We start from the raw sequence: 27981 nt of genomic DNA, 5'->3' as shown, positions 1-27981 counted from the left end.
TTACGGCCACTATTATCTCTTCGGTTCGTCAACCTATATAAGATCCTTCTTCTTCCATTTTCCCTTCATCTCACCTGTCCACACAATGTCTTCTTTCCATCTTCGTCCCGTCGCAGAGCACTCCCCCTCCCCACCATCAAGCGCCTCCACAACAACAGCAGGAGATCATAGTCCTCTCCACAAATCATCAATAATTCATACTTCACCACAATCAGGCGGCGCACCAAGGCGTCCTCTCTCTCCAAGTTCACTTCGTGGTAAGCTCAACTTGAACATTCAACGCTTTGACTTCTGATATGCATCCAGATGTCAACCTAACTCAGGATGGTAGTTCTACACCCAGAAAGTACCCTGCACCACCTACGGGTCATGAACTCATGGCCCTTTTCCCTCCTGCACCACCAGCAAACTTTGCAGAAATGAGACCTGGGCCTACCAGTGGATTCTTTCAACGACAGGAACGCGCGTTCTTTGCACAAGCTGGAAGGGAGATCGTCCGTGTTCGAGTAGAAATCGATGTACCACAACAAGAGGATAGCAGCAAAACTAGGGAAGCAGCACAAAGTGGTGTACCGCGCTCTTGGCCACAGCTTCCACCACACCCTCAGCATCACTCTCCGATTGATTCGCCGATGGGACCGTATCCCCATCATGCAAAGCAACCCCGGTCTTCCCGTTCAATGCCGACACCCACGCAGCCACCATCCATGTTTCCCGTGGCAGCTCACAGCCAACCAGCTCAGCCACCTCTCAATCTCCACTCGCAATCGCATCATGGTGGCGTCGGTTTACGTAGTCCACCTCATGACGTACATGCCATTCCTGGTGCAAAAGTAGAAATTCCTCCTACAGAGGATTACCGAGAAGACTCTGATGATGCGTGGCGGAGGCCAACACCTTATGCAGATCGCCGGCGAGCAGGAAAGCATACTAAGCGAATCGTTGTTCGAAATTGATGGGTGAGATGACCATACCAAGTAAAGTTGTGTGAAGCTAACGAATGAATCAGATCGTGACATAGGTTCTTCGGTTGATCCGATGAAAGACCTATTATAAGACTGGACTCTTGACAATCTTGCGCCGAGTGAACGTCGTCCCACACCATACCATAGTCACCACATACCAAGAGGTTATACGAAGTATAACGGTTCTATTATCGGCGAGGTTTTTTCGCAAACCCACGGTCTATCTGTCCTGTAATTATTTACGAGCCAAATCCGGCGCTTCCCGATGTCAAGTAGGCTTCTTACACTGGGTATATACGCAGGTATACGTCTCGGATTGCGATGATTGCCGGAAAGTATACACATACGTACAGATATACATAATGCAAGCAGGCACCGGGCGATGGAGAGAGATCCGGAGAACGCCCTGAACCGAGTTTCACACTTGTGCCAAATATCCGAGACTTCCCTCGGGGATCCGTTAGGAACAAAGCCAAGGGCATGCGCATGACTTGTATTAATCTCGTCCGTTTAGATCTCGGTTCTGGATCTGGGACTTGACTGGAATGAGATCATGGTATGCTTTATTTGGATATTCACGTTCCCCGCTGTCGGACCGATTTCCGATCGTCCCAAAGATTTCGAGTTAACTGGGTGTTGCCCAGGCCTCGCCACTAGGGTGCACGTGCCTGTGTTATTCTCACGAATCAGGAAGATTCTTGAGAATATTCCGTGCCCGTTCGAAACGGGATTGTGGGGGTGACCGAAATAAAAGAGGCGAGGAGCACCCCAACACATGTCCGTCGATCGATAAAGAAGACGACGGCTCGTGGGGGAATGGAAGGAATGATGACATAGCCCCAATGATTCATTTAATACATGATCCGCCAAGATAGATGCGGCAGTACAATGAGATAAGCGCTGGGAATCAGCCACGAGGCACCTAGAAAGGGGAGATAAGTGACATAGCTAGGCGACGATATCATTTCACAATTGTCACCTACTAATGGAGGTGAAGTAAGTGAATCCGGGAGATAAAATGGCTGTCATGAGGCTACTGGCCAATGCTGTGCAATGCGGGGAAAGAAATCAGGGTACTTCTACAGTTAGGAGGTACTACATGTATCATCACATCCGATCAAATGGAAGTTGTAAACTAATCCCTGACCGTACCGGGGGGGTCAAAAACTCAGCGGCCCGGAAATACCCGCTTATCTCCAACCACCAAGAGTTGCAATACGGCACGATCGATAGCACCGCGACGCACACAATCGTTCCTCTACGATGGTCAGGCTGCATCAATTCATATTACCATCATATACCACTCATTCTGATCATATCCCTTGGCTAGTCTAAAACATCCAAGGACCCTCTTCTATCCGACTTTTGCTCCATCACAGGCGCATCGTGAGTTTCCGATCGATCGAGTTTTGGCTCCCCGAGTTATTGATCTTCTTCGATTGCCCAGTCCGAAAGATGCAAAGCGGTATCTTGACAAGCACCAGAGACGGCTTGACGCGGCAATTGACGCTTATTATCAAGAGGGCGGAGGTAGAACAACCGTCGCTTCCACTAGCAAATTGAATGCCCTCTTCGAGAAATACAAAGGCGAGTGTTGCCTATACCAGACCATCGCTGAATACCCACGTCTGTACAGATCCCAGTGGAGATGAGATTTCAATAGATGGAACTATTCAGCTGTGTCAGGATCTCAAAGTAGATCCAGAGAATGTCGTTCTACTCGCAGTAGCTTACGAATTGAAATCTCCGAGGGTTGGAGAGTGGAACAAGAAAGGGTGGGTAGAGGGATGGTCGCGACTTGGGTCAGTACGCCAACGTCCAATAACACGACAGCCGAACTAATTTTACTGCGCAGGTGTGATACAATTGACGGCATGAAAGATGCTCTGACGCGCTTGCGTGCAAAGTTGGGATCTGACTCAACATATTTCCATAAGGTATACGATCACACGTTCAGCTTTGCTCGGACGGAAGGACAGCGGAGTCTCGGTACGCACGGATCACACCGCTAAACAGCAGAGAAAATTATTGTTATTTTAGCGATCGACACAGCACTGGCATTCTGGAATCTATTACTCCCCACAGGTCTGACAGGCGGTGCACTGAAACACGACTTGACAGGTGAAGATATAGATATGGACGGCGAGGGAAGTTTTGGATGGACAGACGAGCACACGCAATGGTGGTTCCAGTTTTTGACGGAGAAAGGGGGTAAGGGTGTGAGCAAAGACACGTGGATGATGGTGAGAGCTCAAATGAGACCATCTTGGCGTCGACTGATCAATAACAGCTGTTTGATTTCATCCGCTCCATTGATTCCCAATTTTTGACACACGATGCCGAGGGTGGGAATGGTCATTCAGTCCTTGAATGTTAATGCTGACATACATATTTCGCAGCTGCATGGCCATCAGCGATAGACGATTTTGTGGCTTGGGCAAGAGCAACGGGGAAAGTCCTGACCCCAGAAGCGACATGACCATTAACGAGCGAGATGACTTCGTGAATTGTAGAATATCATTCCCCGTGCAAAGTACGCCGTATATACCGATGGGAAAGAAAGAGGTGTACCGTTGCATCGGTCCAATGACGCGCTTTGCAACGAACAGGGAAAAAACGATCCATTGTGAGCAACAGCCGCATGCAAGACTTGAGAATTTGATCGCGATCATGTGAGCCTCTCTTTTGATCGTGTTAAGGATGGGAGGAAATTGGTATGTTTGATTGTCGAAAATCTTGGAGAGACAGGTTTTATAACCACGGCCGCCATCAGCTTTGGGGCATCCCTGATGTCATGTTCTGTCACCGAGAGAAATAAATGTTATACTTGTGACTGACTCTTCGCAGATGCGTATGACGATCTCTGAGCCACTTTCAGCAATCCAGAGGATGTCAAGATAGGTGCCAGAGGCTGTGATGCCAAAAGTCTCTGCCAGACCATCCTGAATCGCTTTCCTGAGTTTTAGAGCATCTGTGCATGGTGGATTGATGGAAAAAAGAATGTACGAGTGGCTGTTCGAAAATAGATGGCGCGTCATGATGGTGGCGTGAAGTGGTGCGTGTATGCAGCGTGTACACTCCAACTTGGACCTGAGCGTCCCAGATGAAACAATGTTAATGAGCTCATGCAAGTAAGTAAAACTTGAAGCACTCAGAACACGCTAATGATTACGTCATCCTATATTCCTTGTTCGAACGTTCTACAACTACGCAAGGGCCAGCCAGTGCAGAATCTACTCCACCGGTTTGATCACATCCTTTCCATGTCAAGTTCGGACCGAACATGTTGCGGTGTCGTAGAAGAGGCACGCACACGGTCACGCAACCGACGAGGGAACAAACCCCAACCCTGGATTGTTCTCAAGTTCGCCGTTGGACTGACGTTAGCTCTGATTGCATATACAGGCTATGTCTACGTCGGTATATTCTGTAAAGATATGATTGTAAAGAATGAGAGTGCATTGGGAAGTCTGACAACCGGCAGTATGTACATCCTTGCATCCCATCCGAGTCAGCGCTGAGTGTACTATGTTCTAGTCATATTTGTGGTAGTATACAGTTTCCTTCTCTTGATAACTGTATGGTCGTATTTCGCGGTTCGTTGGCAGATCTCAATGGTACTGGCTTCGTTAAACCTTTTTGCGTTTCCTCAGGTCGTCACCACATCACCAGGGTATCCAGCAGACGTATGCAGTATTCAGTCTTTCATTATACATCTTCACCGATTGCTTCTTCTCAAGTTTATAGAAAAAGTAGAGCTTGAGCGGCCTGTGCAGCCGCCAGTACATGCGCAGCAACCCGCTACTTCCGATGACACTCGTGGAATGTCTTTCGAGCTTATGTCCCCTGCAGTCGACGTATCTAATCATGCCTCGGCCTTATCAAATGCAGGGAATAATGTACCTGTGACACACCCCGCTGTTCCAGCAGCAACGAAGCAAGACAGGGTTTATCATCCGACTCTCCATTATCAAGGCACGTCTACCCCTGGCGAAGCACACATCGTGGACGTACCCGCCAATCATGAATCTGTGCACGTCCCGGGTTCTGCACCACACCCACCCCACGAGAACTTCGGCAACCCCAACTTGGATGCGTCTTCAGCCATGTTTGCGCGACGGCCGTCGACGACACCTGTCCTTACCCCTGAGTATCGTTTCTGCAATAGAGACAGAATCATCAAGCCTCCTCGTACACATCATTGCCGAGCTTGTGGCACCGTAAGTGGAACGATTTGTTCATGACGGCGTATTCTCACGTTTTGCGGCACTAGTGCGTTCTAAAGTATGATCATCACTGTCCATGTCAGTAGGAGTTATTTTATATATATTTGATAGCTAATTACATCGGAAATAGGGGTCGGGCATTGCGTCGGTGCTTACAATCACAAGGTATTACTTGACAGGACTGTCAACTCCCAGTCATTCACTGATATATTCCATCGGAGTTTTTTGTTAATTTCGTGCAGTGGGCGTCGATACTTTCCTTTTGGATGTTCGCAACGGTCTTGGGTCTGAACATCAAGTCGCGGATGAGACCCTCGGCTCCCGCACTCAACCCACAACATATTGTTTTAATGGCTCAGTCTGTCACTGTCAGATAGTGTCGGCATAGTCGCTGACATGTTTTCATAGAACGGCTCTCTTCGGCCTTTTCTGTTTCCTCATGTTCCTGACACAAGTGCAGCTGATTATGTTGAACCAAACGACTGTGGAATCCCTTGGATTCAGGTCGATGCAAGAGCGCGAACAGGATAATCTGACGCATATGCATCGTTGGTATGAATGTGGGTGCGTAATTTATCTGTGTTTTATATTATTACAAAATTTTTTGGTCATTTCCTGCTTACTCATTGCGCACTCTGAACTGAATACCCAGAGCTAAGAAACGAACGCGGCGACGTTGGGATAAGGAATGGGGCAGGATCGGCAAGGAGGGTAATCTCTGGTGGCTAGGAAGCCGTCGAGCAAACTGGGAAAGCGTCATGGGCAAGAACGTATGGTGGTGGTTCCGTGAGTTTTCATGATGTAATCCCGCATTTTTCTATTTCTGACAAGCGGTACGGTTCTCCAGTACCAGTCGGTCACGGGCTCGACGATGGAATGAACTTTCCTACAAACCCACGATTTGACAAGGAAGGGAGATGGAGGAGAAGGAGAGAGTGGCCTTCTGACTTGCGATGATATACGCCCATTTTTTTCTGCTGATTTTACGCACGCACGCACTACATGCTATGATACCACATTTACAAAATTTGGCTTTGGCCAGGACGGACGTCGGTTTCTTGATCGGATATGCGGATTTTTGGATATTCTCTATGCAGAAACATCTTTTTGTTGTACACTACATTCAATGCTCACTGGTTCCTGTTCTCTTTGGTTCGAATTTCGCACACGGCATCGCGAAGAATTTTAACATGAATGAGAGCAGGAGAGATTGGCCAATTCGTCGTTGCCAGCGATAGTTAGTCACGAGCAACGAGAGAGGGCACGGTAGGCTCCGAGCCCTCTAGTCTGAAAGTGGTTTAGGTCTGCATCAGCGGGTTGGATTGTGCTACGGAATGTTACAGAGCGCTCTGTAGCGTGCTAGTGAATTACGTTTCCCTGATGCGCCCTAACTAGCCAGTACTCCGATCTGGATGGATTCGTACACGCATGACTATTCCCGTCACCGTCGACGTTAGCCAGTTATTTTCTCGCTTTTGTCACTTGTGGAATAAGATGCGCTCGGGTAAAACGGGCAACTATGCTATCGATATTGTCGACCGTGCGAGGTCATGAACTGGCACCCCTATCTCTCACTACGGATAAAATATGATGAGTCGACTTGGCAGGGACGCATGGGGAGTATGTCAATTGGCCGAGGAATGAGGCCGAGCCGAAATGGTTCTGGTCCGAGATCTGATGAGATATGACTACTGTGGTATGAGGATAAGCGTGTTGGAGGTAGCTGGCTTTGCCACGTCAACTGGCTCGACTGCTTATCGATATCATTTGATTCAAAGCAATTCGGACTTATTAGAATGACAGGATACCTTGAAATTTGAATGCTTACAAAAACGGGGGTCAAGGTAGCGCACCTGAGTGTCCCCGATTAGCCCGTACTAGTCTATGACTTTATGTAAGTCTCGGGGAGATACGGAAGGGGTGGATGTCAGTCTAATGAGTGTAGTCAGGGGTTGTCGACGTGAGTGGGAACCAATAAGTCAAAAGTTTATTGAATGTCATGATGCGACTCGCCACCGTGACAACCAATTCGGACACGCTAATTTCAATCCCCGAGCTGACGGCTCCAACTTGATGTTTGGAATTGTGGCACTCATCCTCACAGAGTGGAGTTACGACTGTAGAATAGCATTATATCCACAACAAAGTCTCTTCGGAGCATCGGAGGCTCCACGTGAAGGCAAGCGCTACCGACGGGGATGGACTCCGATGGAGTATATACCCCATCACGAAATAGGCGCAACCTTCAAGGGCGGAAATGTCAGGCTACTTGATCACAGGGACCGACCGGGGTCCTGTCTCGGGCGGACCAAAATGAGACGACTCAAGTACTCACACGTCGTCGGGCTCCTTCTTCCTACTCTTCCGCTATCTCAAGCACTTTTGTTGCTCTCCCACAAACGCGTACTTGCATCTCAAAAATGTCTCCAACTGTCGATAACGGGCACTTCAATCAACCGACGACCCACAAGGTCGTGAAGCAGCACAATGGGAATGGTGTTCACACATCCAGCACTACCAATGGTCAATTGACTTCAGCATCGCTTATCAGTATGGAGCATGAATACGGCGCTCACAAGTAAGTTTTCCGTGTTTCCCAAGCCTATAAGCGCTTTTTTCGAAAGACCTGTGGTCGAAATCGCATTGAGTCGCTCAGCGCTAAAATCGATGATGACTTCATTCATTCGGGCGTTACGAATGCATACTGATGCCAACGCTTAATCTTTATAGTTATCATCCGTTACCGGTAGTATTCGACTCCGCGCGAGGGGCAAAGTGAGGGACTTGTGCCATTCGGATGGTTCCTTTTAGCTCATTGCTGACTACAGGGTATGGGACCCGGAAGGCAAAGAATACATCGACATGTTGTCCGCGTACTCGTAGGCGCTCTATTGTATTCCATAGCTATTCTTATTAACACATCTTTATTAGGGCTGTCAACCAGGTTTGTCACCCGCAAAAAGATGATGCATTGGGGGGATGGGCTGACTGGAACATGGTCAAATTTTTAGGGTCATTGTCACCCAAAGATAGTTGCTACTCTAGTAGAGCAGGCACAGAAACTCACTCTGTCATCTCGTGCCTTCTACAATTCTGTCTTTGGGAGGTTCGCGCAGCAGATTACACAAATGTTCTCTTACGAAAGTGTTCTCCCGATGAATACCGGTGCCGAGGCCGTCGAGACTGCTGTCAAGCTTGCTAGGAAATGGGCTTACCTTAAGAAGGGTGTGCCGGACGGCAAAGCTATTGTGCTCAGTGTTGCAGGAAATTTCCACGGAAGAACCCTGGGGGTTATTAGGTGTGTTTGGCGCTGAAGCGTCCTTCAAGAAGTCCGCTCGGGACCTTATTTATTCATAATTTACGGCCAGTATGAGCACTGATCCGGAGAGCCGCGGCGGCTTCGGCCCCTACCTCGAGGGTGTTGGACCCACTTACAAGGATAATGACGAAATCATGTGTCATCCGCTACGGAGAGATTTCGGATCTAGAACGTGCTCTCGAACTTCATGGAAAAAACGTGGCTGCGTTTTTGATAGAGCCAATTCAAGGGGAGGCAGGGTGCGTTCTCTACGGGGTTCACTTAAATCGGTTCTCAATTTCTGCATTGCCATTCTAGAATTGTCGTCCCACCCAGGGGTTACTTTGCTAAAGTTCGGGAGCTCTGCACCAAACACAATGTCCTCCTTATCTGCGATGAGATCCAGACTGTTTGTTTCCTTATACAGCCCTGAGAATTATTACTCATATACTCATTAACACTTTAGGGGTTGTGCAGGACGGGCAAGATGCTGTGTTGTGAGCACGAAGGCATTCGGCCGGATATGGTCCTGCTCGGCAAGGCACTGTCGGGTGGAGGTGAGTCAGCCTCTAATAGTATTGTTCATTGGGGGTTTTCACACCCAATATTCCAGTGTACCCCGTTTCGGCGGTTCTCGCGGACCGAGAGGTCATGCATTGCATCCAGCCTGGAGAACACGGCAGCACATACGGCGGGTGCGTCATCTCGATGGTCTTCTCGGATGCATACTGACATCGCCACTTAGGAACCCCCTGGGATGTGCTGTCGCTATGACATCCCTGCGTGTCCTCGTAGACGAGAAGCTCGCTGATCGTGCCCAGTATCTCGGTGAAATATTCCGCGCGGGAATCGTGGCGCTTGAATTCTCCTTTGGTCAGAGAAGTCCGGGGCAGAGGACTTCTCAATGCTGTGGTTATCGACGAAGAGAAGAGCTCTAAAGGCCGCACCGCATGGCAATTCTGCTTATTACTGAAGAGCCGAGGTGTTCTCGCGAAGCCAACCCATTGCAACATGTACGTGACTTGATAATTTCTCCTTCGATTTGCTGTAACTTTGTCCGATTGCAGTGTCCGTTTTGCTCCTCCGTTGGTGATACTCGAAGAGGACCTTCGAAAGGCCATCAGAATCATCGGGCAATGCCTTTCTGACCTTGACCAAGTAAGTGCCTCTAACAGGGAGTTAATAACGTCGCGATGAAACTTGCTTGATTTTAGCTTGACGACATCCCAGGAGAAGTCGAGAGTGAGAAAGGTTTCAAAGAGATGCTTGACAACTGATCAATGGCGTTGTATGACTTTGATTTGGTAGAAGGATGAGAGCCCAGTTGATATAGTACATTGTACTTAATACATAGGTTTTCCGCAAATGCTTCCTTTATCTCTCGTTCAGTCCCTCTAAACCAGTCGCCGCGTGAACCTGGCAAATTACATAAATATACAAAGAAGCTTCCCTAGTATTGACGCTGCGGCGTCTCAGCTGAGCGAGAATATTGCAGTGCAGTCTGAGCACATGTTCGCGTGCCATTTCGGTTGCTATTCAGGAGGAAAACGTGTAATCAGCTGAGATCCGTAATTAACAAAAGTCACGTTATACACGGTGACCTCGTCCCCGAAGAACAAATGGTCGACCGTTCAAACGTCATATATGCATCATGTGTCGGCCAGTTACGGTAGCAGTACAAGTACAGTTTCATATCACGAGATACATCGGTTCTTGATAACCAAGGAAGAATATACGCGGGGTCGCGTACGTAGGTTTCTACCTAGGCGGTAGACATCATGTCATACAAAAAAGTGTGAGGCACCTCGTAGGGTCAACTTCTATCAATACAATCCCAGAAGTCAACCGAAAAAAATGCCATCGGTCCGATATTAGACGCTTTGATTCTTCCCTGACATTAGCAACTCGACGCTCGATAGGAAAAAGTTCGAGCATTGAGTGAATAAAAAGGGATATTAATGTGTACTTTGCCAGATGACGAGCACGACCTGCAAAAAAATTCATGAAGTCATGATGTGATGCATGTAGTTCTCGACACCTGAGGCTTGGCAGTTTATCGATTGGGCTGGAAAGGCCTAGTTTGCTGGAAATCGCAAGTTTGCTGACGCTCACGAAAGGCTCGGAGCTTGGTGTATCATCACGAGGGGTCGCCAGTGATGCAATGTTACAACTTTGAAGCGGCGATGAAGGGAGAAAAAAAGAGAAGGCCACTTATGGGTTTTTGAAGGACCTCGCTAAAGAAAAAATTACATAAAATTCCAAAAAAAAAGTAGTATGTAAATTGATCGCTAGATGAAGCTTAAGACGAACTTCCTCCAGTTGGTCTGCGTACAGGAGATAGTCTATCTCAGCTTCATCCTAGGTTCCTGTCGTTTGGGTTGAATTATCGAGATGGTTCTCTCGACTCCCCAAGGACTCCGCCAACGAAAGGTTGCCGACGATGGTTCGGGAGATTCAGGAGCTCATTTTAAAGCAGAGTCAGAGAAGACACGTCAGGCACACGAGGAAGTGGTTTGGGGGCAGACGCCAGACGGCGAAGGTGGGCGCTAGTGAAAAAGCCTCAGAATTGGATTTTGACAAAAATATGCTATCAGTCTTTAGGGTTCCAACCACGCACGATGTACTAACCGGGCTTTTCCATCCACGTTACCCAAAGAGTCATCTGGACATCCTCAATCTCTCATTGCTCGGGTTACAGCTTGTTCTGTTCTATATATTGCCACGTCCCACCGCCAAAGTTTTCTTTCTGTTCTATTTTGTGTTCTGGAGGGCAGCTTATGATGCTGGGTTGGGATGGGTCCTCACTAAACAGAGCAAGCGAAAGTGGATGGTTCGCGAAGTACAACACCTGGGATGGCTCGATGAGAAGCGTAACCCGGCTGCTAGAAACTGGATTCGTGCTCAGTTACAGGGGAAAATGGGAAAGGATTATTCATTCGATGTGAGCAGCCTACTGATGCCAGCCAATGCATCGCTCACGAGTGTATCAGGAACTTCCATTGGAATACAACACATGGCTGTTGTTTAGGCAGCTTGTAGACGTGATTCTTCTCAAGTCAGCTCTATCAAGTGCATTAGCGTTCGATAACTAACACGATTGGCTTATCAGTGACTTCTTGGCGTATTGCATGTTCTCCTTTGCTTGTTTCAGAGTGCCCGAAGGTCTTTCTTTCCCTGTCCATGCTATGAGGTAAGTACTTCCTCTTCGCACCTGATATATTGCTTATCGCTGCAGTAGGTGGATCGGTGGTGTTGCGTTAGTCGTATTCAACCTGTGGGTAAAAACCGAGGCACACAATGTTGTCAAGGATTACGGTTGGTACTGGGGTGATGTATTTTTCCAGCGTGGCGCGCTTGTATTTGATGGCGTTTTTGAGTTGGCCCCTCATCCAATGTACTCCGTCGGTAAGTTTTGTTGCCTCTTCTTGTTAACGATTGTAAATCAATGAAACAGGTTACGCTGGATACTACGGTCTTTCCCTGATGGCCGGAAGCTATGCTGTCCTATATGTCAGTCTGGCAGCTCATGCAGCTCAGTTCGCATTCCTTGTCTTGTTCGAAAACCCTCGTAAGTAAGTCTCCAGATCTATGATCTACAATCGTTCTGATGTGCGGTAGATATCGAACGGATGTACTGGAAAACGCAAGCCTATCGCGCTGCGTAAGCCTATATCTGCATCTGAAACCAAGAAGATCAAAAAAGTGCACAGTTCCCGCCAAATCCCATCATCTGTCGAGGACAATTCAGATCAATTGTCCACACCCGCTGCCACGGAAGGCGAGACTGCTACAGATACCGAAACTGAGACGGAATGCGAAGGCAAGGCTTCGGGCACCCTCCGGTCCTACCGCCCCAAGAAACCTATCCTTTTGGAGAGTACTGTCTCTCAACATGATTTGCATCACAAGTATTTCAGACGAGACGTGGTCCTTCTTCACAACATCGATTTACTCCGGCAAGTACGCCCATTGGTGGACGAACAGTTATCCTAACCCCCTTTTAGTTCCTCAGATGCCATGCTTGCGCTTCTATTGGTCTATGTCGTATTAGGATCATCATTGCCTGTACTATCGTATAATGCAACACTCGCGTTACACTTCGCACACGCTTGTGCTTGGTGTATGTTCCACAGCTTTGGTCTTGGGCTTCTCCTTCGTGCACAGAGCAAATCGAAGTACCTCGTCCGGCACTTCTTAAAACATTACCATTATCCGTCTCGTGACCATGGTGATGGCGCAGTGCAGGAAGCATTTACCAACTGGAAGGCGTTGTATAATATTAGCTTGTGCATGACGTATAGTGTGTATCTGGGTTTTATGCATGACAAACTACTGATCGGAAAACTGCGTGCTAGCTTCGCTGACGAGTTTGGCGTGGAAATCATACACGGCGCCCGTTGCTTGGTTTGAGGGTGATGCCCTTCTCTGTCATACGCTAGGAGCAGTTCGTATTTTTGCTTATGTTCTTTCACGCGCTCAAATCCGCTTTTAGCTCTTGATCGCACTCCACGGGTGGGCAGCTATGGAGTCATTCGAAGTATTGGGTGTTTTCGGTATGTCTACTATTACTGTTTTTGTCTATTTTATTTACTAAAGCAATTTTGAATGCAAGGTTGGTTTTACGGCGACTTTTTCATGGAGGATTTCCCAGCGCATCTGGAGTACACTGGTATCTTTAGGTATGACTGGACGAAATGCCTCCTATCCAACGTCTACTCATTCCATTTTTCCTAGGTATCTTAATAACCCCGAACTTATGAGTGGCGCCTACTTTCTGGGCCTTGCTTTGATCAGTGGCAGCAAACTTGTTGGCGTGCTTGCAGTCATCAGGTTTGTGTCCCACTGGTGGTTCCTCCAGACCGTTGAACAGTAAGCATCGACCGAAATCCTAACGCTCCACGGCAAAGCTAACTACTGGTCGTATTACGACAGCCCCCACATGCAGAAATTATATGGTGACAGTCTTCGCAAGGACGCTGGCTTTGTCAAAGTTATCAAAAGCGTTGCTAGCAAGAATGCTCGCCTTTTAGAATCGCGTGCGGGTCGGCATGTGCCCGAGATCAAGAGAGTTGCGAAAGAAGTCAAAGGCACTTTCGACAAGGTCTTTGAAGAAACTGCTGATGTGGTCGAGGAGTTCCTTGCGAGATGTAAGTGTGAAGCGATTAGGCGTGGTGTTACACGGCACTTATGATTTCGTTGCAGCGAAACCCAGGATATCGGAGGTGATGCAGGAGACCAAAGTTCTTCTCCAACAATCACGGGAAAGACTGGTTATCACGTCAGTATGAAGTCCTCAAAATGATGACTGTGTTTTAACATTCTGTGCCTTCAGTCGCGTTGCCCGTGACCTATCATCGTTTGACACAACGAAATACAAGGTGTCGATTGTCCCAAGTCAATCCGGCGACAAACGCTTCCATATAGGCGAGTCTATCAAGGTCAACTGGCAAGCTCCTGCCCGGCACTCCCGTCGTGACTGGATCGGGATATACAAAGTGAGTGGGTTTTGTCTTCTATTACTAAAGATCACTCATGAAGAATTCCGGTAGGTCGGTGCCAACAAATCTACGTTGGTGACGAAGATATCATCTAGCGGGTTGTGGGTTCCCGTTCATCACGAAGAATGGGATCAGGATGCGCCTGTCGATCACACTAATCGCATTACCACTCTGGGAAAGGAGCCGGAGTTCGGTATCGTCTCATTTGAAGGTCCCACACTCCCATGGACTATTGGTCAATACGAGGTTCGTCACAGCCGTATTATTATTATGCCATATCAACTTATATTTGAAAAAAGGTCCGTTACCATCACGATGGCAAGTATAATGTGTTAAGTCTTGACGGACCGTGCGAGGTGTACGGTATGTATCAGATATTCGGTTAAATAGATCTTGCATCTGACCAAAATCGTTTTGTAGTGAGCAAACCTGTGGCGCTCGATCTCACCTCCATTCGGGAATACTTGACTTACACTGTACCTCTCTGCCTGGACTCTGATCCCGACCTGATTCCCCTATCTTGCGGAGGTATCCAAGAATCCGCCGACACAGACCCTGCCGTTGCTCGTGACGTGGACGATTTCAGCTTCTGGTCCGAGCAGCAGGCCAAACGTATATGCTATGTGATTAAGCAGGCATTCGGGGTCGAATATGCGCCAGATGTGGTTGTGGCTGATGCTAATTTGACTGCGCTTGCCAATCGGATATTGGTCTCGAAGCAATTACTGGTTCTGTAGCCCTTGATTAATGATTCTTTTCTTTTTTCTCTTTCTGAGTACATTTGGATTACATACCCACGCACCAGGATGTTTTTCATTCCATGACGACCGGTTTATGATCATTCGACCAATGAAAATCGTTTATCGTTTATGTGACTGTTAGCTGCCTTCACCGACACTCTGATCAGCCAGTCCACCAATACTGTCATTATCTTTCCTCGCTTGTATTGTTATGGCAAGGAAGACGGATTATTATCTCTCCCAGTGCGCTCTTGCTGCTAGCAAGGTGAGTTCGTCAACTCCAAGTAATTCACTAGTTTTATTGAAGATACGTTTCCAACAGTCATCCATGACATACCATCTTGGTGCAGTACTCGTAAAAGGAGGCAAAGTCATATCAACGGGCTATAATCATCATCGCACGCACTACGACGGAAACGACATACTGAAGCACGGTCATCGCAAACCCACTTCCATGCACGCAGAAATGCATGCCATCTTTAGTTTGACTGGCATGTCTCCTTCATTTAAGCAGCAAGTTCAACTCTCGCTGCGACGTACCGCTGCAGCCAAAAGAAGGCCGCGGTCTGAAACATGTCCCACACAACCTGGACGCAACGCGCCCACACGGCAGCGCGTTTTATGAATCGAAAACACAGTCTTCGCTTCGGAGCCCTGACTCGTGTTGCGCGATTGATGCTGAATTGTCTCCGCCTTGCGATATGCTGTTTGTAGAGCCACCGAGAGGGCGGAATGCACGCCGCAGGGACTCAAAGGTAAACGGTGCAGATATCTATGTTGCGCGCGTCATCAAAAATGGCCTGGGCGCCGCAAAGCCTTGTTGGCGATGCATACACTGGTGTTGGTGGTTCGGTGTGAAGAGGATATTTCATTGGAATCCTGTCATCGGAGATTTCGAGGTGTTAAAAGTAAACGAAGGTTTTAAAGATCACTACGAGACGCAAACCGATGTACGACTTTTCGCGCGTTTAGTGAGTCACGTCTTAGTGTTTAGTCCTGGCTGTTAACCTGTTTGACAGAAACTACTGAATGAATAATGGATTATTCCCTTGCATGAGCCATGATGAACCAGTATACTGTAATGGGAATCTTTGACCCGTGAATCGAGTGAGATGGGCAGGCACTGATCCCCGACCGGGAATATCGGTGCCACACGTAGGTTAGAAGAAGGTTTCAGAAAGCTTACTGAAAAATAAATGCATACTTTTAGAAAGGCTGGCGAAAAATCGGTGCCACGTTGGAGACGGTCCGATAGTAAGTGAAGAGGTTCTGATAAGGTCTCACAATTTTGATATCTTGATGCACTGAGCGAGTCGATATGCGCGCACAAAGAATTGGACAAACCTCCAAATACACTAGCATAACATAAATAATTGATGTACTTTCGTTTCATCCTGAGGGGTGAGAAGGAAAGCCATTGCCGCAGCGCAACACTTGAGGCGTGAGGCCATGCACGAGTTAAATGCATTGCACTCGCAGTTTATTTACACACTATCAACGTTAATCCCCTACTGGATGCCAATAAGTCCACAAATGAGACATACAAAAATCATGTACTCACCGAATGGACCAATTTGCTGCGATGTGTACAGCAGAATGATCGGGCACTTTGATAATGGTTTTGGACCATACAGTGCAATACCATCAACCAGATCTGTCTCGTGGGTGGTCTCTCCTAGGCAGACCTGAGACGAAGGAAGACAGTTGTTCTTTCTAGGCTAAAACAACCAGAGGAGTGTATTCCCCAGAGGCTTATCGCATCTCGAGCCTCGAGGCAGTATGAAAGAAGCCCCGGCGGGGAAAGGGGAATAATCTTGACTGATTTCCAACTGATTTCTACATTGTTGTGGTTTGACGGTACCGGTAAATGCTTGATGGGTTAAATCTGTCTTCCATCGGAGGAATCAAGTCGGCGCTTCATTCTTCAAATAAACCAAATAGAAGCAAGACAAACTGGTCTGTCCATCGATAAGGGCGATGATCACTGGCCTAAAGAGAATTTGGTTCGGTCCGCGCCAAGAGCTGGGTCGTCGGCAAATGCCGATTCTGCTTGTATGAAGACCCGTCAGCATCTGAACTTCTGAAAGTTACACAACATCGACTATCAGATCGTTGGCCCAATTACGCTCTTCATGTAAATAACCCCAGACAATTATGCACCGCACTTTTACTAAATTGTCCTCAACTCCACAGCATGGTCGCAAGCGACAATGAGGGGACGGCGCAGGATGTTCATACTTCCTCCCTCCCGTACTTACGGTCTCCTTTGCCTTCGATGCATTCCCAACTCCCGCCTCGATCAGCGAATGACAAACCAAACACACAACTAAAGGAAAAACAAGCTATCAAGACACCTCTTTCGTCGGTGGCGGAGCTATGCGGGAATACGCTCCAGCTGGACGCTCACGCGCCTCCACCATCCGTCACAGCACTGTCGCATGCTTCGGAACCTGTCAAAACTACTACAACTGAACACTTGCCTGCTGCCGTGCCGTCTGGAACGGACGTTACGATCCGACTCCAGACTGAGCTGCTAGCTACCGCCGACGAACTGTATCGCAAGGATATAGATGGTCACGGTGAAGGACGCGCGGGGAAGGCTCCTGAGCGGATTTCAGTAGTCCCGCTACCGCCCTTTTCAAAGCGCTTCCCTAAGGCAAATACACAAGAGTTGACAGATGAGGATTATTGGTCTTCGTTTCCGCCACACATAAAAAACTTTGTACGCAGTACTACTCTTAGTCTTACGCGAGGTTTGTTGACCCGCACAAAGGCGCAAAAAATGTACAATATTGCGCAACAGATGGTACAGTCCGATGCCGTGCTGAAGACTGGATTCAGCGCGACTGAAGCTACCACGATAACCGCAAGGGCCAGCATGAACGTTCCAGGGTACCCTCCAGGAACGTATCCGTCGCTACCTTTTGACCCCTCAATTTTCTCCGATCCCGAGTTCACGTTATCGGTAGACAGAGCAACAGCTGCTCTGGGGACTGCTCTACCATCACCTGGCCAATCTCACCCTCCTGAGTTCGGCCAAGAGGAGTTTATCGAGGATGACTACAGTGAAGATGCTGATGCTGTAGACGGCGACATTGAGGATCAAGACCTTGATGAGAACGATTCTGATCTGCAGCCACAACCAACATCAGCTCCGCACGTGCCACATTTCCATGGATCGCTGCCTGCGACCTTTGCGCAGGTAGTTCTGAGCTACGAGGAAACGGTTTTGCGAAGTGGACCGCTTTCGACTGACTTCAGAACTAAGTTATCAATGCCTGCTATGCCAATGCTAGCAGCGCCTGTTGAGGAATTGGTATTTCATAAGAAAAACAAGAAAGTCTCGTCTATTAAAATGCCGGCGGTTAGCGCCGAAAGTCCGGCAGTGCCGGGACAGGGAGTGGGAACGATGGGCACGGCACCGGGATCGGCGCTGGAAAAGGGTAGTGGAGGGACCGGTGGAGAATTGAGGAAGCGCTCACTGCCTCTCACCGCCAACGCCATGCCTGCAGCTCGAGCAGCAACAAAAGAAAATATATCTAATCCTCCGCCAAGCTCCCGTGCACAGGGAAAGCAGCCTATGTCGTATGCACCCCCGACAACGACATCCACAGCCACCACGACGACCACCCCAACAACGGCCACGGCCACCGTCAATGGCCAGCAACCAGCAAGAACGGCTCGTGCGGCATCAAAGGCGCCGATTCCTGCTCACGCCTACCAGCATAATCATTCTCATCACCATCCATCGCCTCCATCATCCAATGCATCCGTGCCACAGAAACATCGTCCTCCGGCAGCCGCTGCTCCAGGCAAGTCTTCTCAGAACAACTCCAAGATCTGGAGCACTAGCTCGACAGAGGAGCGTGAGCGTATCAAAGAATTCTGGCTTGGTCTGGGCGAGGACGAGCGCCGAAATTTGGTCAAGATCGAGAAAGATACCGTCCTCCGGAAGATGAAAGAGCAGCAGAAGCACAGTTGTAGTTGTGCAGTTTGCGGCAGGAAGCGGTCCGTACTCATTCCTTGATCACATCCACAAAAAAAATTTACTGACCTGCGCGCTTGTCTTTGTGTCTTGTTCTTTCATCGGTGTTGGATATCTGGTGTCCGTGCACATGTATCATCGATGCCTATAGACATGCGATCGAGGAAGAGCTTGAGGTACTGTACGATGCTTATTACGAGGAGCTAGAACAGTACGCGAACTACCAGCAGCGCTATGTCTCCTCTGGTGGCACCATACCCCCTCCCCCTGGGCCAGGTCCGTTTCCCGGCAGCGTTGAACTCGATAAGAATGGCGCTGTCATCGATCCTCCTCAGAATAAAGTTTCCCATAATCCCCCGCCATCTAATAGAACACCAGCCCTGACGAACGGCCGAAAACCTCCGAAACATGAAAGTGAGTTTGATGATGATGATGGGGATGAGGAGGAGTATGAGGAGGAGGAAGAGGAGGAGTATGAAGAAGACGAGGAAGAGGAGGAGGAGGATGAAGATCCGGAAGAGGAGGAAGAAGAAGTGAAACCACGAGATCGACGCAATCCCGGTGTTCGCGGACGAAGGCCTGTGAATAACGCGAAGGTTAATGGTCGCGACGGTCTGTTTAACCTTGGAAGTAACTTGACTGTGACTGGTAGGTCCACTCCACCTGTGCATCGTTTCCCCTAATATCCTGTATAGGTCCAGGTAACATTCTGACAGTTGCAGACGATCTCCTAAAGAACGATGGGCAAAAATTCTTAGAGATGATGGAGCAGCTGGCCGAGCGTCGAATGCAGCGAGAAGAGGAAGCGGCTGCTGACGTTGAAGATGAAAGTGATGAAGAGGACGATGAGGAAGGTGATGAGGACGACGACGACGATGATGAAGAGGAAGAGGACGATGATGACGACGATGAGGAGGTGAGCATTCTTTGCATTGAACCTTTATTATCTCAACATGATTTAGGTGATGACCGAGGAGCAAAAGATGGAGGAGGGCAAGCGGATGTTCTCCATTTTCGCTGCTCGGATGTTTGAACAGCGCGTCCTCCAAGCGTTTCGAGAAAAAGTTGCACAGGAACGTCAAATGCAGCTTCTGCGCGAACTTGAGGACGAGGACAAGCTCACAAAGGAGCGAGAGGCAAAGAAACAAACTCAGAACCAGAAGAAGAAAGCTAAGAAAATGTGTGTTTCAGCATCGATTTACTGCTTCGTACTCAAAACGAAACGATTATTCACAGACTTCAAAAACAAGCCCGCGACGAAGAGCGAGCTGCCAAAGCAGCAGAGAAGGCAGCAGAGGAGGCCGCTTCAAAGGCCAAGCAAGTCGCTCAGGAGGACGCACAGCGGAAGAAACGCGAAGAAGAACGTGCTCGTCGTGAAGCTACCCGAAAAGCTGCAGATGAAGAGAAACAACGTAAAGAGGAGGAGCGTCGTAAACGCGCTGCAGAGGAAAAGGAGCGGGAGGCCGAGCGGGAACGCAAACGCAAGGAAAAGGAAGAAAGGGTCAAGCAGGAGCGCCGTGAGCGGGAAGAAAAGGAGCGCAAGGCCAAAGAGGAGAGGGATGCCAAGGCGGCGGCTGAAAAGGCTGCCCGAGACGCCGCCCGAAAGGAGCAACAAGAGAAGGAAGAACGCGAGAGAAAGCTTGCCAAGGAACGGGAGGAGAAGGAGAAAGCGGAAAAGGAACGGGCTATTCAACAGCAACGAGCTGGCAAGCACACCCGTCCGCCAACCTCTCCCCGTCCGCCAGGCTCTACGCAACGCACTCAGAGTAACAACGGTCCATCTAAGAAAATCCTTAGCAAGCCCATCCCTGTCACTCCTACTCCGTCCGGAAGTACACCACGACCGTCACTGCAGCAGACACCACAGCAACCGCAGCGTCCCGTGCTGTCTAATTCTCAGCCTGCAACTCCTGTGGCACCCTCCGTGCAAAATCACTTTCCGCCGTCCACCGCTCCTCATTATCCTATCGCTCCTAGCATGATACCTCCACTTTCTGGCCCGTTGTCCCCTCGTCTACCCTTTGCACAACCCCCACCTCCATTCGGACTGTTCGGTCCAGGTCCATCAATGCCACCACCAGGACCTCCTCCGAACCTCGGTCCATCCGCCCTTCCTCGCAATTTTGGCTCGCCTACTTCCTTCGAGTCAGGCTTTAGCCGTCCTCTGGCCCCGACAATACCTATTGGACCACCTTCGAAGGTTTCGCAGAACCTTCTTGGCTCACCAACCATGCTGGTACCAGGGCCTGTCGCACGGCCGGTTTCTATTGCTCCAATAGCGCCACCTGCACCTATTGCGCCCCCTGCACCTATTGCAAGGCCAATGACAGGGGAGACATCTGGGTCAGGCTCAGGTTCTCCCAGTCGTCGCTCTCCAAGTCCGAAAGGCGTCCTTGGATCTTCTGCTCTCGCAGATGATGACGACGAAGTTGTTCCTCCGCCAGGACGGCGCATCGCGCCGGGCGCAGTGGGTCAGTCGTGGGGCACTAATACCAGTCCACGGGCCGTCGTTGGGGATAACCGGCCTCCTTGGGGGGCACCCGCGCCCCCAGGGTTTGGCTCACCTCGTCCTCCGATTGGGCCTTCATTGTGGGGAGGCGTGAACCCCACGTCTGATTGGCAGGCACCTGGGACATTCTTTCCAAATTCTTTCGTGACTCATATTAACTCATCCCCGCCCCCTCACGCAGGTTAACTTGAATATCACTAGCGGGTAGCTAGTCTTTCGTTTTGATTCCTCTTGATACGCTCCCTAGTGCCATTCTCTTTTGCTCTATTTGCATCGAGGTTTACGATCAAACAAGCAGAAATACATTATAAAGATGTCAGATTTGGAGTGATCGTCAAGTTACATGGTGCATAAGTATTATAGCAACTTGCTCGACGCTGCGGGAGCGATTCTACTGCGGATGAGCTTGATGACATACAGGGGAAGCGCGCTGACAGCTACGATGACGGCTACTTTCCATGCAAAACGAGTGGACACGACGAAATCGAGGTCTGCAGGGGGCGATGAGTAGCCCTCGAGATGGATAACGGGAACACGCACCGAAATACTCCGGTAAGAAAGCGATACTGATAACATAGAAGAAAAGGGTAACTACTTCCGAAATGACCATATAAATATGCCTGTCACCAGGGATCAGAGCGTGTCCATCCCGAAAATTGTTGTAGTTCTTACCAGGTCGTAATTTCTAGTGCAACCATGATGAGTTCGTTGATGACCAAAGCCGTAAAAGAGATGGACACGATGTTTAAGAACTCGGTTTCAAATAAGAGGAGGGACATGATCATGATGGCTGCGCCTGCAAATACGATTATCAGCTCAGGGAATCTGGGAATGGAATAAACCGGCCAACCTTGGTATACGCTAATCATCAACCACTGGAAGAACGTCTTGAAAGATAGGGCACGTCCCTACACCCAGGTGTCAATAAGCCATAAACCTATTCACACAATCACCAACCTTTGTCAGTTCTTTGTATAACTCCGGGTATATCAACGCAAGATCCTCGTTCACATCACGATCCAGAACCAGCGAAAAAACAGGCGCCATCGTATAAATCGTCGCATACCCTACCATCAACCACCCCTGGTACAATGCGATCGGGGCAAAATAGAAGATAGCCGAGAAAACGGCTTGCATGATCGAAATGATGAGGCCACGGTGGATGACGAATTGAGCTAGCTTTGCAGAACGACGGTATGAGTTGCGGCCGTGCCACATGAGGAGCTTCGTGAGGTAGCTGAACTGGGTGACAGAGAAGTCGGCGGCGAGGGATGCTTGCTTTCCTTCTTTTCCAACGATGCCGACACCTGCACGCGTCAAGGTTTGAAACTTCCGTTTGGAATCAGTACTGAAGACTCACCAACGTCAGCGGCTTGTATCATGCTGACATCATTACCACCATCTCCGATACAGCAAACCCGTTTCTTAGTATGATGTCGGATTAACCTTGCGACATCTGCTTTCTGGGTAGGAGAGCATCGACAAGCAACAACAGCCGATAGCTTGGTTGTGATCTCTATGAATTCATTCTTGTACAGGTTCAAACAGAGCTGAGTGGATGGGATGAGCGCCGTACAAATACGTGTCCAAAGAAAGCAGCACCTGCAACGACTCGCCATCAATTACTAGACAGCAATCCAGCTTTGACTGTAAGAACTCCAGCTCGTCCCTGACTTGATCGGAAGTTTTCACTACAAACTCGAAGCATGAACGGTGGAACAAAAACGCATGGATCTGAAAACTCACACTTGGCTACCTCGTGAATATACTGATTCCGCGCCACCAGTTTCGTCGAGATGGCAATGCACCGTGCCGTCTCGATCTTATCGCCCGTAAGCATCCAAATCTTGATTCCCCCATTCCTGAGCAGCTCAAGCGTCCCTTTCACCTCATCCTGCAGCTTATCCTCGACACCGGTCAGGCCAAGCAGCTCCAGGTCATGTTCCAAATGCTCCGCAACGACAGAAATCATCGCTTCGCCGCGTCCATCAAGCCGGATGCTAGCAGCATGATGCGCAGCCTTAAACGCCGCATACTGCTGCGACGTCAGCCGCTTACGTGCAACGACGAGCGTGCGCAAGCCCTCACGCGCCATGTTCCCCGTCTCCTCTTCCAGCCAGTCATTCCGCTGCACGATACGAGCCATAACGACATCCGCGCCCTTTTGCAAGAAAAGCACCTCACCGCTGTGTGCGTCTCGCACGACGATGCCCATGCGCTTGGACTCACTTGTGAAGGGGAATATGTCGAGGATGTCGTAGGTGAGACGTGCGTGGGTGGGCGTTTGGAGCTCCATGCGTGTGCGGTCGCGGAAGACAAGCTTGAGACCGACGCTCTCTGTCCACTTGACGATTGCGACTTCGTCTGGGGAGGAGGCTTGGTAGGTCAAGGTGCCATCGTCGTTGGTGACTGGAGTGACCTAGGTTCCGAGAGGTAAGTTGGAAAGGAGGGAAAGGGAGGTGACGTACATTGTGGCAAAGTGCAAGACTAAGCACTACGTCTCGGAGCCTTGACGACATATCCCTCCGTCCTCTCATGGCAAGTTGTGCGCCTGTAGCTATTGAATTGCTTCTTGCATGAGCTACATTGCATGACTGTCAGTGCATCCGTGATGAAAAAAGTGGATGTATGAACTACGGGCCTTGATCAGCACCAAATGCACTCGCAAGCTGGTGAGCAACTTCGTCCATGCTGTCAAAACCGTAGGACATAGTTCCCATGTGCAGCTTCTTCATCTCCATTTCTAGAGTGTCCGTCAGCCATCTGTGTACACACAAGAAAAATAGAATGTGTAGAGGGAGGCAATAGGTAGAAGAGAGAAAACCCAATTTTACACACCATTTTGCGTAAGGGTTCCGGTTTTGTCGCTAAGAAGGTACTCTATGCGTCCCAGCTCCTCAGGCAGCGTGCTCGTGCGGACAATTGTGCCAGGAATCTCGGAGTCATTCATTATTTGCTGTGCGTAGACCGTCTTGCCCATGTCAAGGTTTACACGCAAACTATGTTTGTAGTAAGCATGACACATAAGAGAAGCGATAGAGGGAAGAGAAAACATTGGCTATATGCGCTCGTCTGAGGGCAGACATACCTGATGGGGATGATAGACGAAAACAATATGAGGAAACGGAACACATAGATATACCACTGTCCCCTGAACCCATTCAACGCAACGAGTCCAAACGATAACGCGAACGTCACCGCACAAAGAATCTGTAGGTGGACTGTCATGAATATTCCCCATAACACAAGTACGTACGTGCATACCTTGGCAAGTCTATTGATCTCCAGATCCAGCAGACCGACCTTGGTCTCAGGATGGCTCGTGTTCATGACAGCGCGCGTCTCAGACCCCGTGTATACGATGAATCCAACAGCAGAACCCGCAGCTAATACTGTGTTGCTCCATAAGAGATTCTCCGCAGACAGGGGTTCAACAGTGGGGACCTGTACCATGGGCACATCATGAACAGAGTGCGTACGGGGCGTGTGTATCGCAAATGTCCCAATGAAAGTGTGAATATCCTTGATTGGAGCGTCGGCTGGGGTTCAAATAAACATCCAGAGGTGAAGAGGGTAGGATGGGCGAGCACACACCATAAACTTCTGCATCCAAATCTAGTAGTTCACTGTCGTTGACAAGCTTCTGAGTAGCGGGAACTGCAACACGAAGCTTCCAGTCCGTCTCTCCATCGAGCTGGTCAGTTCGGATGAAACACGTTCCAGAAGCATCGCTCGTGCGTAAAAGGACCATGTCTGCCGGTACGCGCTGATTCTTCTCCAGTACAACAAGGTCGCCCACCTGGAGGGAAGAGGAGGGGACAGAGCGTGTATGCGGACCGCTGTCGGAGGAGGGAACGAGAATGAGGTATTTCTGGGAATTTGCTTCGCGGTCGCGGAGATTGCGCTTGTAGTCATCATATGCTTCTTTCCCCATTGTAACGCAGAGTACGAATGCGAGGGGTGCGACATATGTGACAATAAATCCTGGGCACACATGAGGTGGTACAGTACCAGCATAAGAGGAATAAGCATACCGATCTTGAGTGCCGGAACGAACTGGGAAAGAGCAACGAGAAGGAAGTAGAGATTGAAAAAGAATTTGAACTGTTCGTATATGACGATGGGAAAGAAAGTGAATATGTTGTATTTCTGATTCCGTACGAGGTTGGGCGGGAACTTGGATTGTAATTTTTCTGCAAAGTTGAGTCAATAGTTTCGTAAGACAAGGAGAAGATGTATACCTGGTGGTCTGAATGGTATTGTCCTGGACTTGTCCTGTGTCTTATGTATACTCGACGGACGCTGTCCCGATGAACGCTGTCTCCACGTAAAACTTGTGGTGCTTTGCGGATAGACAGACAACTCACCCTGGACGGTCGTTTCGACTGTTCACCTACATTTCCCTCTTCGACCTCTTCCAGCGTACTGTCCCCGTTCCCAAGTAAAGTCGCCTCCTCATCGAACTCGTCTGCGTCTGTATATCGTTCGCGCTGTTTGCCCTTTGCCTTTACAGTCAAGTTTACGTTGCGTGTCCCAACAGCTCTCAGAACGCCCGTGGGCATATCGGTATCCTGAGCGTCGTTCAGAGGAACGTACCCGGCTCGTGTCTTTCCTTTGCGTCCAAGAGAGTGCAACGGGATGTTAGACATCAACGTCGACCCGAGGCCAGTCCCACTCAAAAGTCGAGGCTGCAAACCAGGTAATAGATGCCGCCTGATGTATGACGATTTGATGAATGTGACGTCAAGAAGCAACTGGCAGGAAATTAGGGCGCAGGAGAGTAGCACTGCGCTTTTGCGTGAAATGAAGTACCGTTCTCAGATAGGCTCAGGCTAATGAGCAAAGTTGCTGTCGATATAAACGACAGAGGTATAACGCGTGGATCAAGCAACCATGTGTACATGTACGTATACCTAGCTACTATGATTAGTCTGGTACATGCTTGTTCAAAACTTCGAGTTCTAGAGCTTCTATGCTTCCAGGCCCCAGTGTGAAAACTTTATCGGAAAACCGGCAGTATCTCGGACATCGTATCCGAACGCAATGAAGTAAAGAATATTTTTCGCTAGCACATAATGTAAAGCGATGGTCTATCAATATTATCATCTAGTTCAAAGGCCAAGTTCATCCGTGAACGGTAATGTCTGCACACTCCCAATAGCAACAAACGTGGGCTTGGATTTCGTGATCGCAGCGACAGACTACATAGGTGTTTCAATATATCCTCCACACAAAAAGAAAAAGAAAAGTACACACCTTCGAGAATGCAGCAGCATCAACCTTATCTATTGATGCTAGCGTAGCTTCGATCGAAGCATCCGAATTTGCAAAGACCTGTGATCATGAAACTTCCTCAGAGACGTTCTAAAACCACGACCAAATGTATGGACGCACCTTGGTACTGAGAGCGCCGAGGATTCCATCACGACCATCTAGAGAGCTAGCAGCAGCAAACTTGGCTTTAGCCACTGCCGTTTTAAGCGCATCACCATTGAGCCCGGTCGATTCCTTCAATGCATTAGTAGCAACTTTGGCAGCCTCCTTCACCCCTTCGGGGCTCGAGCCCTGGACAAGCAGACCGAAAAGCGTTGCATCCGAATATGGCATAAGAACGGGCTGCACCGACGTGCCCTGGGGAATGGCAGCAGAAATAGGCGAAAGACCCTGCGACCACTTGACAGATGGCTGAGGCGAGAGGTGCGCAGAAAGGATAGCAAGCGCGGGGTCCGCGGGGCCGGCAGCACCAAAGCCAATGAACACCGTCTCAGGACCCCCATGCGACTCCAGCCGCGTCTCACCACCAAAGTACGTCGATGGTTTACTCTCCACAGCCACATTGCCAACAGATGCGCCTCCAAGCGCTTTCTCGACTAACTGTGTGAGTGCAGCTGAGTCGATGCCAGTACCCAAGACAGCAATGTTGCCTTTGCTAAATGCACGAGCTGCGAATTCCTTGACATCGTCAAGGGAGACATGACTGTGTGGGGACGCGAAAAGGGAGGAACCGAGGCCAGAACGGAAAGCGAGCGAATGTGCAAGTTCGAGTGCGCGCGTTGCAGGGTTTTGCGAGGCGGCGGTGCTCTCGGCTTCGACTACAGGGAGAACGTACTCTTGGAACTCATGTCGCTGGAACTTGCTAGACGTGAGGAAGGAAGACATGAGGTCGACGAAGAATGACCTGTAAACATCGTAGTCATTAAAACCAACACATGAAATGTTGCATGTGAGGAAACGGACTCATCACCACGCAAGAACTCGGAAGTAAGTGCCAAATATTCACGGGACAGACTTGCAGAAAGGACGCCGCCGTACAATTCGCTCTCTCTGACTGTGCCCAATGCCGACCTTTTGCCAGTGCTCTGCAAAGACTGCTTCAGAGCGCGTATTCAGAATGGAACATAACACGCACCTTGAAAGCAAAGTTTTTCAGCGTATGCGCGACACCAGGTTTAGGCTCGTATCGGCTGCCGGCCTTAACGAGGAAGGTGACGGCGGTGGTGGGTTGACCGTTGTCGATGGCTGCGACCTTGACCCCGGCATTGTCGACAACAGTGGCGAAGCTGCGCGCGAAGGCCGACGCTCTTCTTGCAAGCATTTGTAGAGATGAATGAGCTTGGACAGAACGGATATCTTTGGACTCAAGTTGCAGAGCGGAGTTGGCTCAAACAAACGGTAGATTCCGTGTTCGTCCGAAATTTTGCTATGTCCGCACCGTGACCACAATTAGCTTTAGGTTGGAGGTAAACTCAGTGCGCAGTAG

At 49.3% G+C, this 27981-nt stretch overlaps 10 protein-coding genes across 10 annotated transcripts; 7 read left to right on the top strand and 3 right to left on the bottom strand.

The window, feature by feature from the left end:
• Positions 1 to 85: 85 nt before the first annotated feature.
• F5147DRAFT_567526 (uncharacterized protein) lies at positions 86 to 956 on the top strand (the record flags this gene model as incomplete). Its single annotated transcript, XM_041430861.1, has 2 exons — positions 86 to 257; positions 307 to 956. The coding sequence occupies 2 exons, from the start codon at positions 86 to 88 to the stop codon at positions 954 to 956; spliced, it is 822 nt and encodes a 273-aa protein (XP_041298042.1).
• A 1354-nt stretch (positions 957 to 2310) lies between these two features.
• F5147DRAFT_811421 (defective in Cullin neddylation protein 1) lies at positions 2311 to 3757 on the top strand (the record flags this gene model as incomplete). The annotated part of the gene is made up of 7 exons (XM_041443455.1): positions 2311 to 2351; positions 2413 to 2558; positions 2602 to 2767; positions 2821 to 2954; positions 3006 to 3208; positions 3256 to 3310; positions 3365 to 3757. Coding segments are annotated over 7 exons (825 nt in total), but the record flags the coding sequence as incomplete, so codon positions are not given.
• Positions 3729 to 4107, bottom strand: F5147DRAFT_671436 (uncharacterized protein). The gene has a single exon (XM_041435596.1). The coding sequence runs from the start codon at positions 4001 to 4003 to the stop codon at positions 3758 to 3760; it is 246 nt and encodes an 81-aa protein (XP_041298040.1). The 5' UTR covers positions 4004 to 4107; the 3' UTR covers positions 3729 to 3757.
• A 37-nt stretch (positions 4108 to 4144) lies between these two features.
• Positions 4145 to 6337, top strand: F5147DRAFT_671431 (DHHC palmitoyltransferase-domain-containing protein). Its single transcript, XM_041435595.1, has 10 exons — positions 4145 to 4448; positions 4503 to 4561; positions 4619 to 4651; positions 4706 to 5185; positions 5239 to 5269; positions 5322 to 5356; positions 5413 to 5549; positions 5600 to 5755; positions 5844 to 5977; positions 6039 to 6337. The coding sequence occupies exons 1-10, from the start codon at positions 4229 to 4231 to the stop codon at positions 6146 to 6148; spliced, it is 1395 nt and encodes a 464-aa protein (XP_041298039.1). The 5' UTR covers positions 4145 to 4228; the 3' UTR covers positions 6149 to 6337.
• Positions 6338 to 7611: 1274 nt separating this feature from the next.
• Positions 7612 to 9766, top strand: F5147DRAFT_768529 (pyridoxal phosphate-dependent transferase; the record flags this gene model as incomplete). Its single annotated transcript, XM_041440984.1, has 13 exons — positions 7612 to 7769; positions 7922 to 7966; positions 8020 to 8070; positions 8123 to 8135; positions 8203 to 8489; positions 8630 to 8749; positions 8808 to 8898; positions 8956 to 9046; positions 9103 to 9184; positions 9235 to 9309; positions 9368 to 9502; positions 9557 to 9647; positions 9704 to 9766. The coding sequence occupies 13 exons, from the start codon at positions 7612 to 7614 to the stop codon at positions 9764 to 9766; spliced, it is 1302 nt and encodes a 433-aa protein (XP_041298038.1).
• A 999-nt stretch (positions 9767 to 10765) lies between these two features.
• F5147DRAFT_671420 (phospholipid methyltransferase-domain-containing protein) lies at positions 10766 to 14858 on the top strand. Its single transcript, XM_041435594.1, has 18 exons — positions 10766 to 11028; positions 11084 to 11430; positions 11480 to 11544; positions 11599 to 11679; positions 11728 to 11894; positions 11944 to 12038; positions 12108 to 12445; positions 12494 to 12789; positions 12845 to 12933; positions 12982 to 13042; positions 13102 to 13168; positions 13224 to 13358; positions 13422 to 13636; positions 13692 to 13767; positions 13822 to 13984; positions 14039 to 14233; positions 14287 to 14350; positions 14408 to 14858. Exons 1-18 carry the CDS (start codon positions 10881 to 10883, stop codon positions 14722 to 14724), a joined length of 2919 nt encoding a protein of 972 aa, XP_041298037.1. The 5' UTR covers positions 10766 to 10880; the 3' UTR covers positions 14725 to 14858.
• Positions 14859 to 15942, top strand: F5147DRAFT_750885 (uncharacterized protein). The gene is made up of 4 exons (XM_041440172.1): positions 14859 to 14992; positions 15050 to 15343; positions 15483 to 15698; positions 15747 to 15942. Exons 1-4 carry the CDS (start codon positions 14939 to 14941, stop codon positions 15762 to 15764), a joined length of 582 nt encoding a protein of 193 aa, XP_041298036.1. The 5' UTR covers positions 14859 to 14938; the 3' UTR covers positions 15765 to 15942.
• An 823-nt stretch (positions 15943 to 16765) lies between these two features.
• On the top strand, positions 16766 to 21522 carry F5147DRAFT_671413 (salt tolerance down-regulator-domain-containing protein). The gene is made up of 7 exons (XM_041435593.1): positions 16766 to 16861; positions 16921 to 17449; positions 17501 to 18735; positions 18864 to 19360; positions 19408 to 19628; positions 19675 to 19892; positions 19949 to 21522. Exons 2-7 carry the CDS (start codon positions 16922 to 16924, stop codon positions 21405 to 21407), a joined length of 4158 nt encoding a protein of 1385 aa, XP_041298035.1. The 5' UTR covers positions 16766 to 16861; position 16921; the 3' UTR covers positions 21408 to 21522.
• On the bottom strand, positions 21523 to 26031 carry F5147DRAFT_671408 (uncharacterized protein). The gene is made up of 17 exons (XM_041435592.1): positions 25589 to 26031; positions 25463 to 25538; positions 25256 to 25414; positions 24816 to 25205; positions 24486 to 24760; positions 24310 to 24431; positions 24060 to 24220; positions 23863 to 23964; positions 23690 to 23802; positions 22968 to 23640; positions 22824 to 22912; positions 22582 to 22771; positions 22179 to 22528; positions 22072 to 22129; positions 21894 to 22017; positions 21762 to 21841; positions 21523 to 21712 (listed from the first exon to the last, which is right to left on the bottom strand). The coding sequence occupies exons 1-17, from the start codon at positions 25868 to 25870 to the stop codon at positions 21579 to 21581; spliced, it is 3378 nt and encodes a 1125-aa protein (XP_041298034.1). The 5' UTR covers positions 25871 to 26031; the 3' UTR covers positions 21523 to 21578.
• Positions 26032 to 27976, bottom strand: F5147DRAFT_671407 (Metalloenzyme, LuxS/M16 peptidase-like protein). The gene is made up of 5 exons (XM_041435591.1): positions 27631 to 27976; positions 27459 to 27580; positions 26616 to 27399; positions 26478 to 26555; positions 26032 to 26422 (listed from the first exon to the last, which is right to left on the bottom strand). Exons 1-5 carry the CDS (start codon positions 27814 to 27816, stop codon positions 26333 to 26335), a joined length of 1260 nt encoding a protein of 419 aa, XP_041298033.1. The 5' UTR covers positions 27817 to 27976; the 3' UTR covers positions 26032 to 26332.
• Positions 27977 to 27981: the final 5 nt, after the last annotated feature.

This window comes from Suillus discolor, assembly GCF_016758755.1.
Source record: "Suillus discolor strain FC423 chromosome Unknown F5147scaffold_5, whole genome shotgun sequence".
NCBI lineage: Eukaryota > Fungi > Basidiomycota > Agaricomycetes > Boletales > Suillaceae > Suillus > Suillus discolor.
This window is presented reverse-complemented; position numbering and strand designations above follow the sequence as displayed.

Excerpts from the sequence above, each read along its gene's own strand:
- F5147DRAFT_671408 (XM_041435592.1), bottom strand. The coding sequence starts at position 25,870 with ATGTCTAACATCCCGTTGCACTCTCTTGGACGCAAAGGAAAGACACGA. Across the intron at positions 25,539-25,588 it reads AGTCGAAACGACCGTCCAGG|CGTTCATCGGGACAGCGTCC; the intron begins GTGAGTTGTCTG and ends ACGTGGAGACAG. Across the intron at positions 22,130-22,178 it reads TATACAAAGAACTGACAAAG|GGACGTGCCCTATCTTTCAA; the intron begins GTTGGTGATTGT and ends ACCTGGGTGTAG.
- F5147DRAFT_671420 (XM_041435594.1), top strand. The coding sequence starts at position 10,881 with ATGGTTCTCTCGACTCCCCAAGGACTCCGCCAACGAAAGGTTGCCGAC. Across the intron at positions 13,768-13,821 it reads CGGGAAAGACTGGTTATCAC|TCGCGTTGCCCGTGACCTAT; the intron begins GTCAGTATGAAG and ends CTGTGCCTTCAG. Across the intron at positions 13,985-14,038 it reads ACTGGATCGGGATATACAAA|GTCGGTGCCAACAAATCTAC; the intron begins GTGAGTGGGTTT and ends GAATTCCGGTAG.
- F5147DRAFT_671436 (XM_041435596.1), bottom strand. The coding sequence starts at position 4,003 with ATGACGCGCCATCTATTTTCGAACAGCCACTCGTACATTCTTTTTTCC.
- F5147DRAFT_671431 (XM_041435595.1), top strand. The coding sequence starts at position 4,229 with ATGTCAAGTTCGGACCGAACATGTTGCGGTGTCGTAGAAGAGGCACGC. Across the intron at positions 5,186-5,238 it reads ATTGCCGAGCTTGTGGCACC|TGCGTTCTAAAGTATGATCA; the intron begins GTAAGTGGAACG and ends TTGCGGCACTAG. Across the intron at positions 5,550-5,599 it reads CATATTGTTTTAATGGCTCA|AACGGCTCTCTTCGGCCTTT; the intron begins GTCTGTCACTGT and ends ATGTTTTCATAG.
- F5147DRAFT_671407 (XM_041435591.1), bottom strand. The coding sequence starts at position 27,816 with ATGCTTGCAAGAAGAGCGTCGGCCTTCGCGCGCAGCTTCGCCACTGTT. Across the intron at positions 27,400-27,458 it reads GAGTTCTTGCGTGGTGATGA|GTCATTCTTCGTCGACCTCA; the intron begins GTCCGTTTCCTC and ends CGATGTTTACAG. Across the intron at positions 26,423-26,477 it reads ATGCTGCTGCATTCTCGAAG|TCTGTCGCTGCGATCACGAA; the intron begins GTGTGTACTTTT and ends ACACCTATGTAG.
- F5147DRAFT_671413 (XM_041435593.1), top strand. The coding sequence starts at position 16,922 with ATGGTCGCAAGCGACAATGAGGGGACGGCGCAGGATGTTCATACTTCC. Across the intron at positions 18,736-18,863 it reads GCAGTTTGCGGCAGGAAGCG|ACATGCGATCGAGGAAGAGC; the intron begins GTCCGTACTCAT and ends CGATGCCTATAG. Across the intron at positions 19,361-19,407 it reads AAGTAACTTGACTGTGACTG|GTCCAGGTAACATTCTGACA; the intron begins GTAGGTCCACTC and ends TATCCTGTATAG.
- F5147DRAFT_750885 (XM_041440172.1), top strand. The coding sequence starts at position 14,939 with ATGGCAAGGAAGACGGATTATTATCTCTCCCAGTGCGCTCTTGCTGCT. Across the intron at positions 14,993-15,049 it reads GCGCTCTTGCTGCTAGCAAG|TCATCCATGACATACCATCT; the intron begins GTGAGTTCGTCA and ends CGTTTCCAACAG. Across the intron at positions 15,344-15,482 it reads ACGCGCCCACACGGCAGCGC|GTAAACGGTGCAGATATCTA; the intron begins GTTTTATGAATC and ends AGGGACTCAAAG.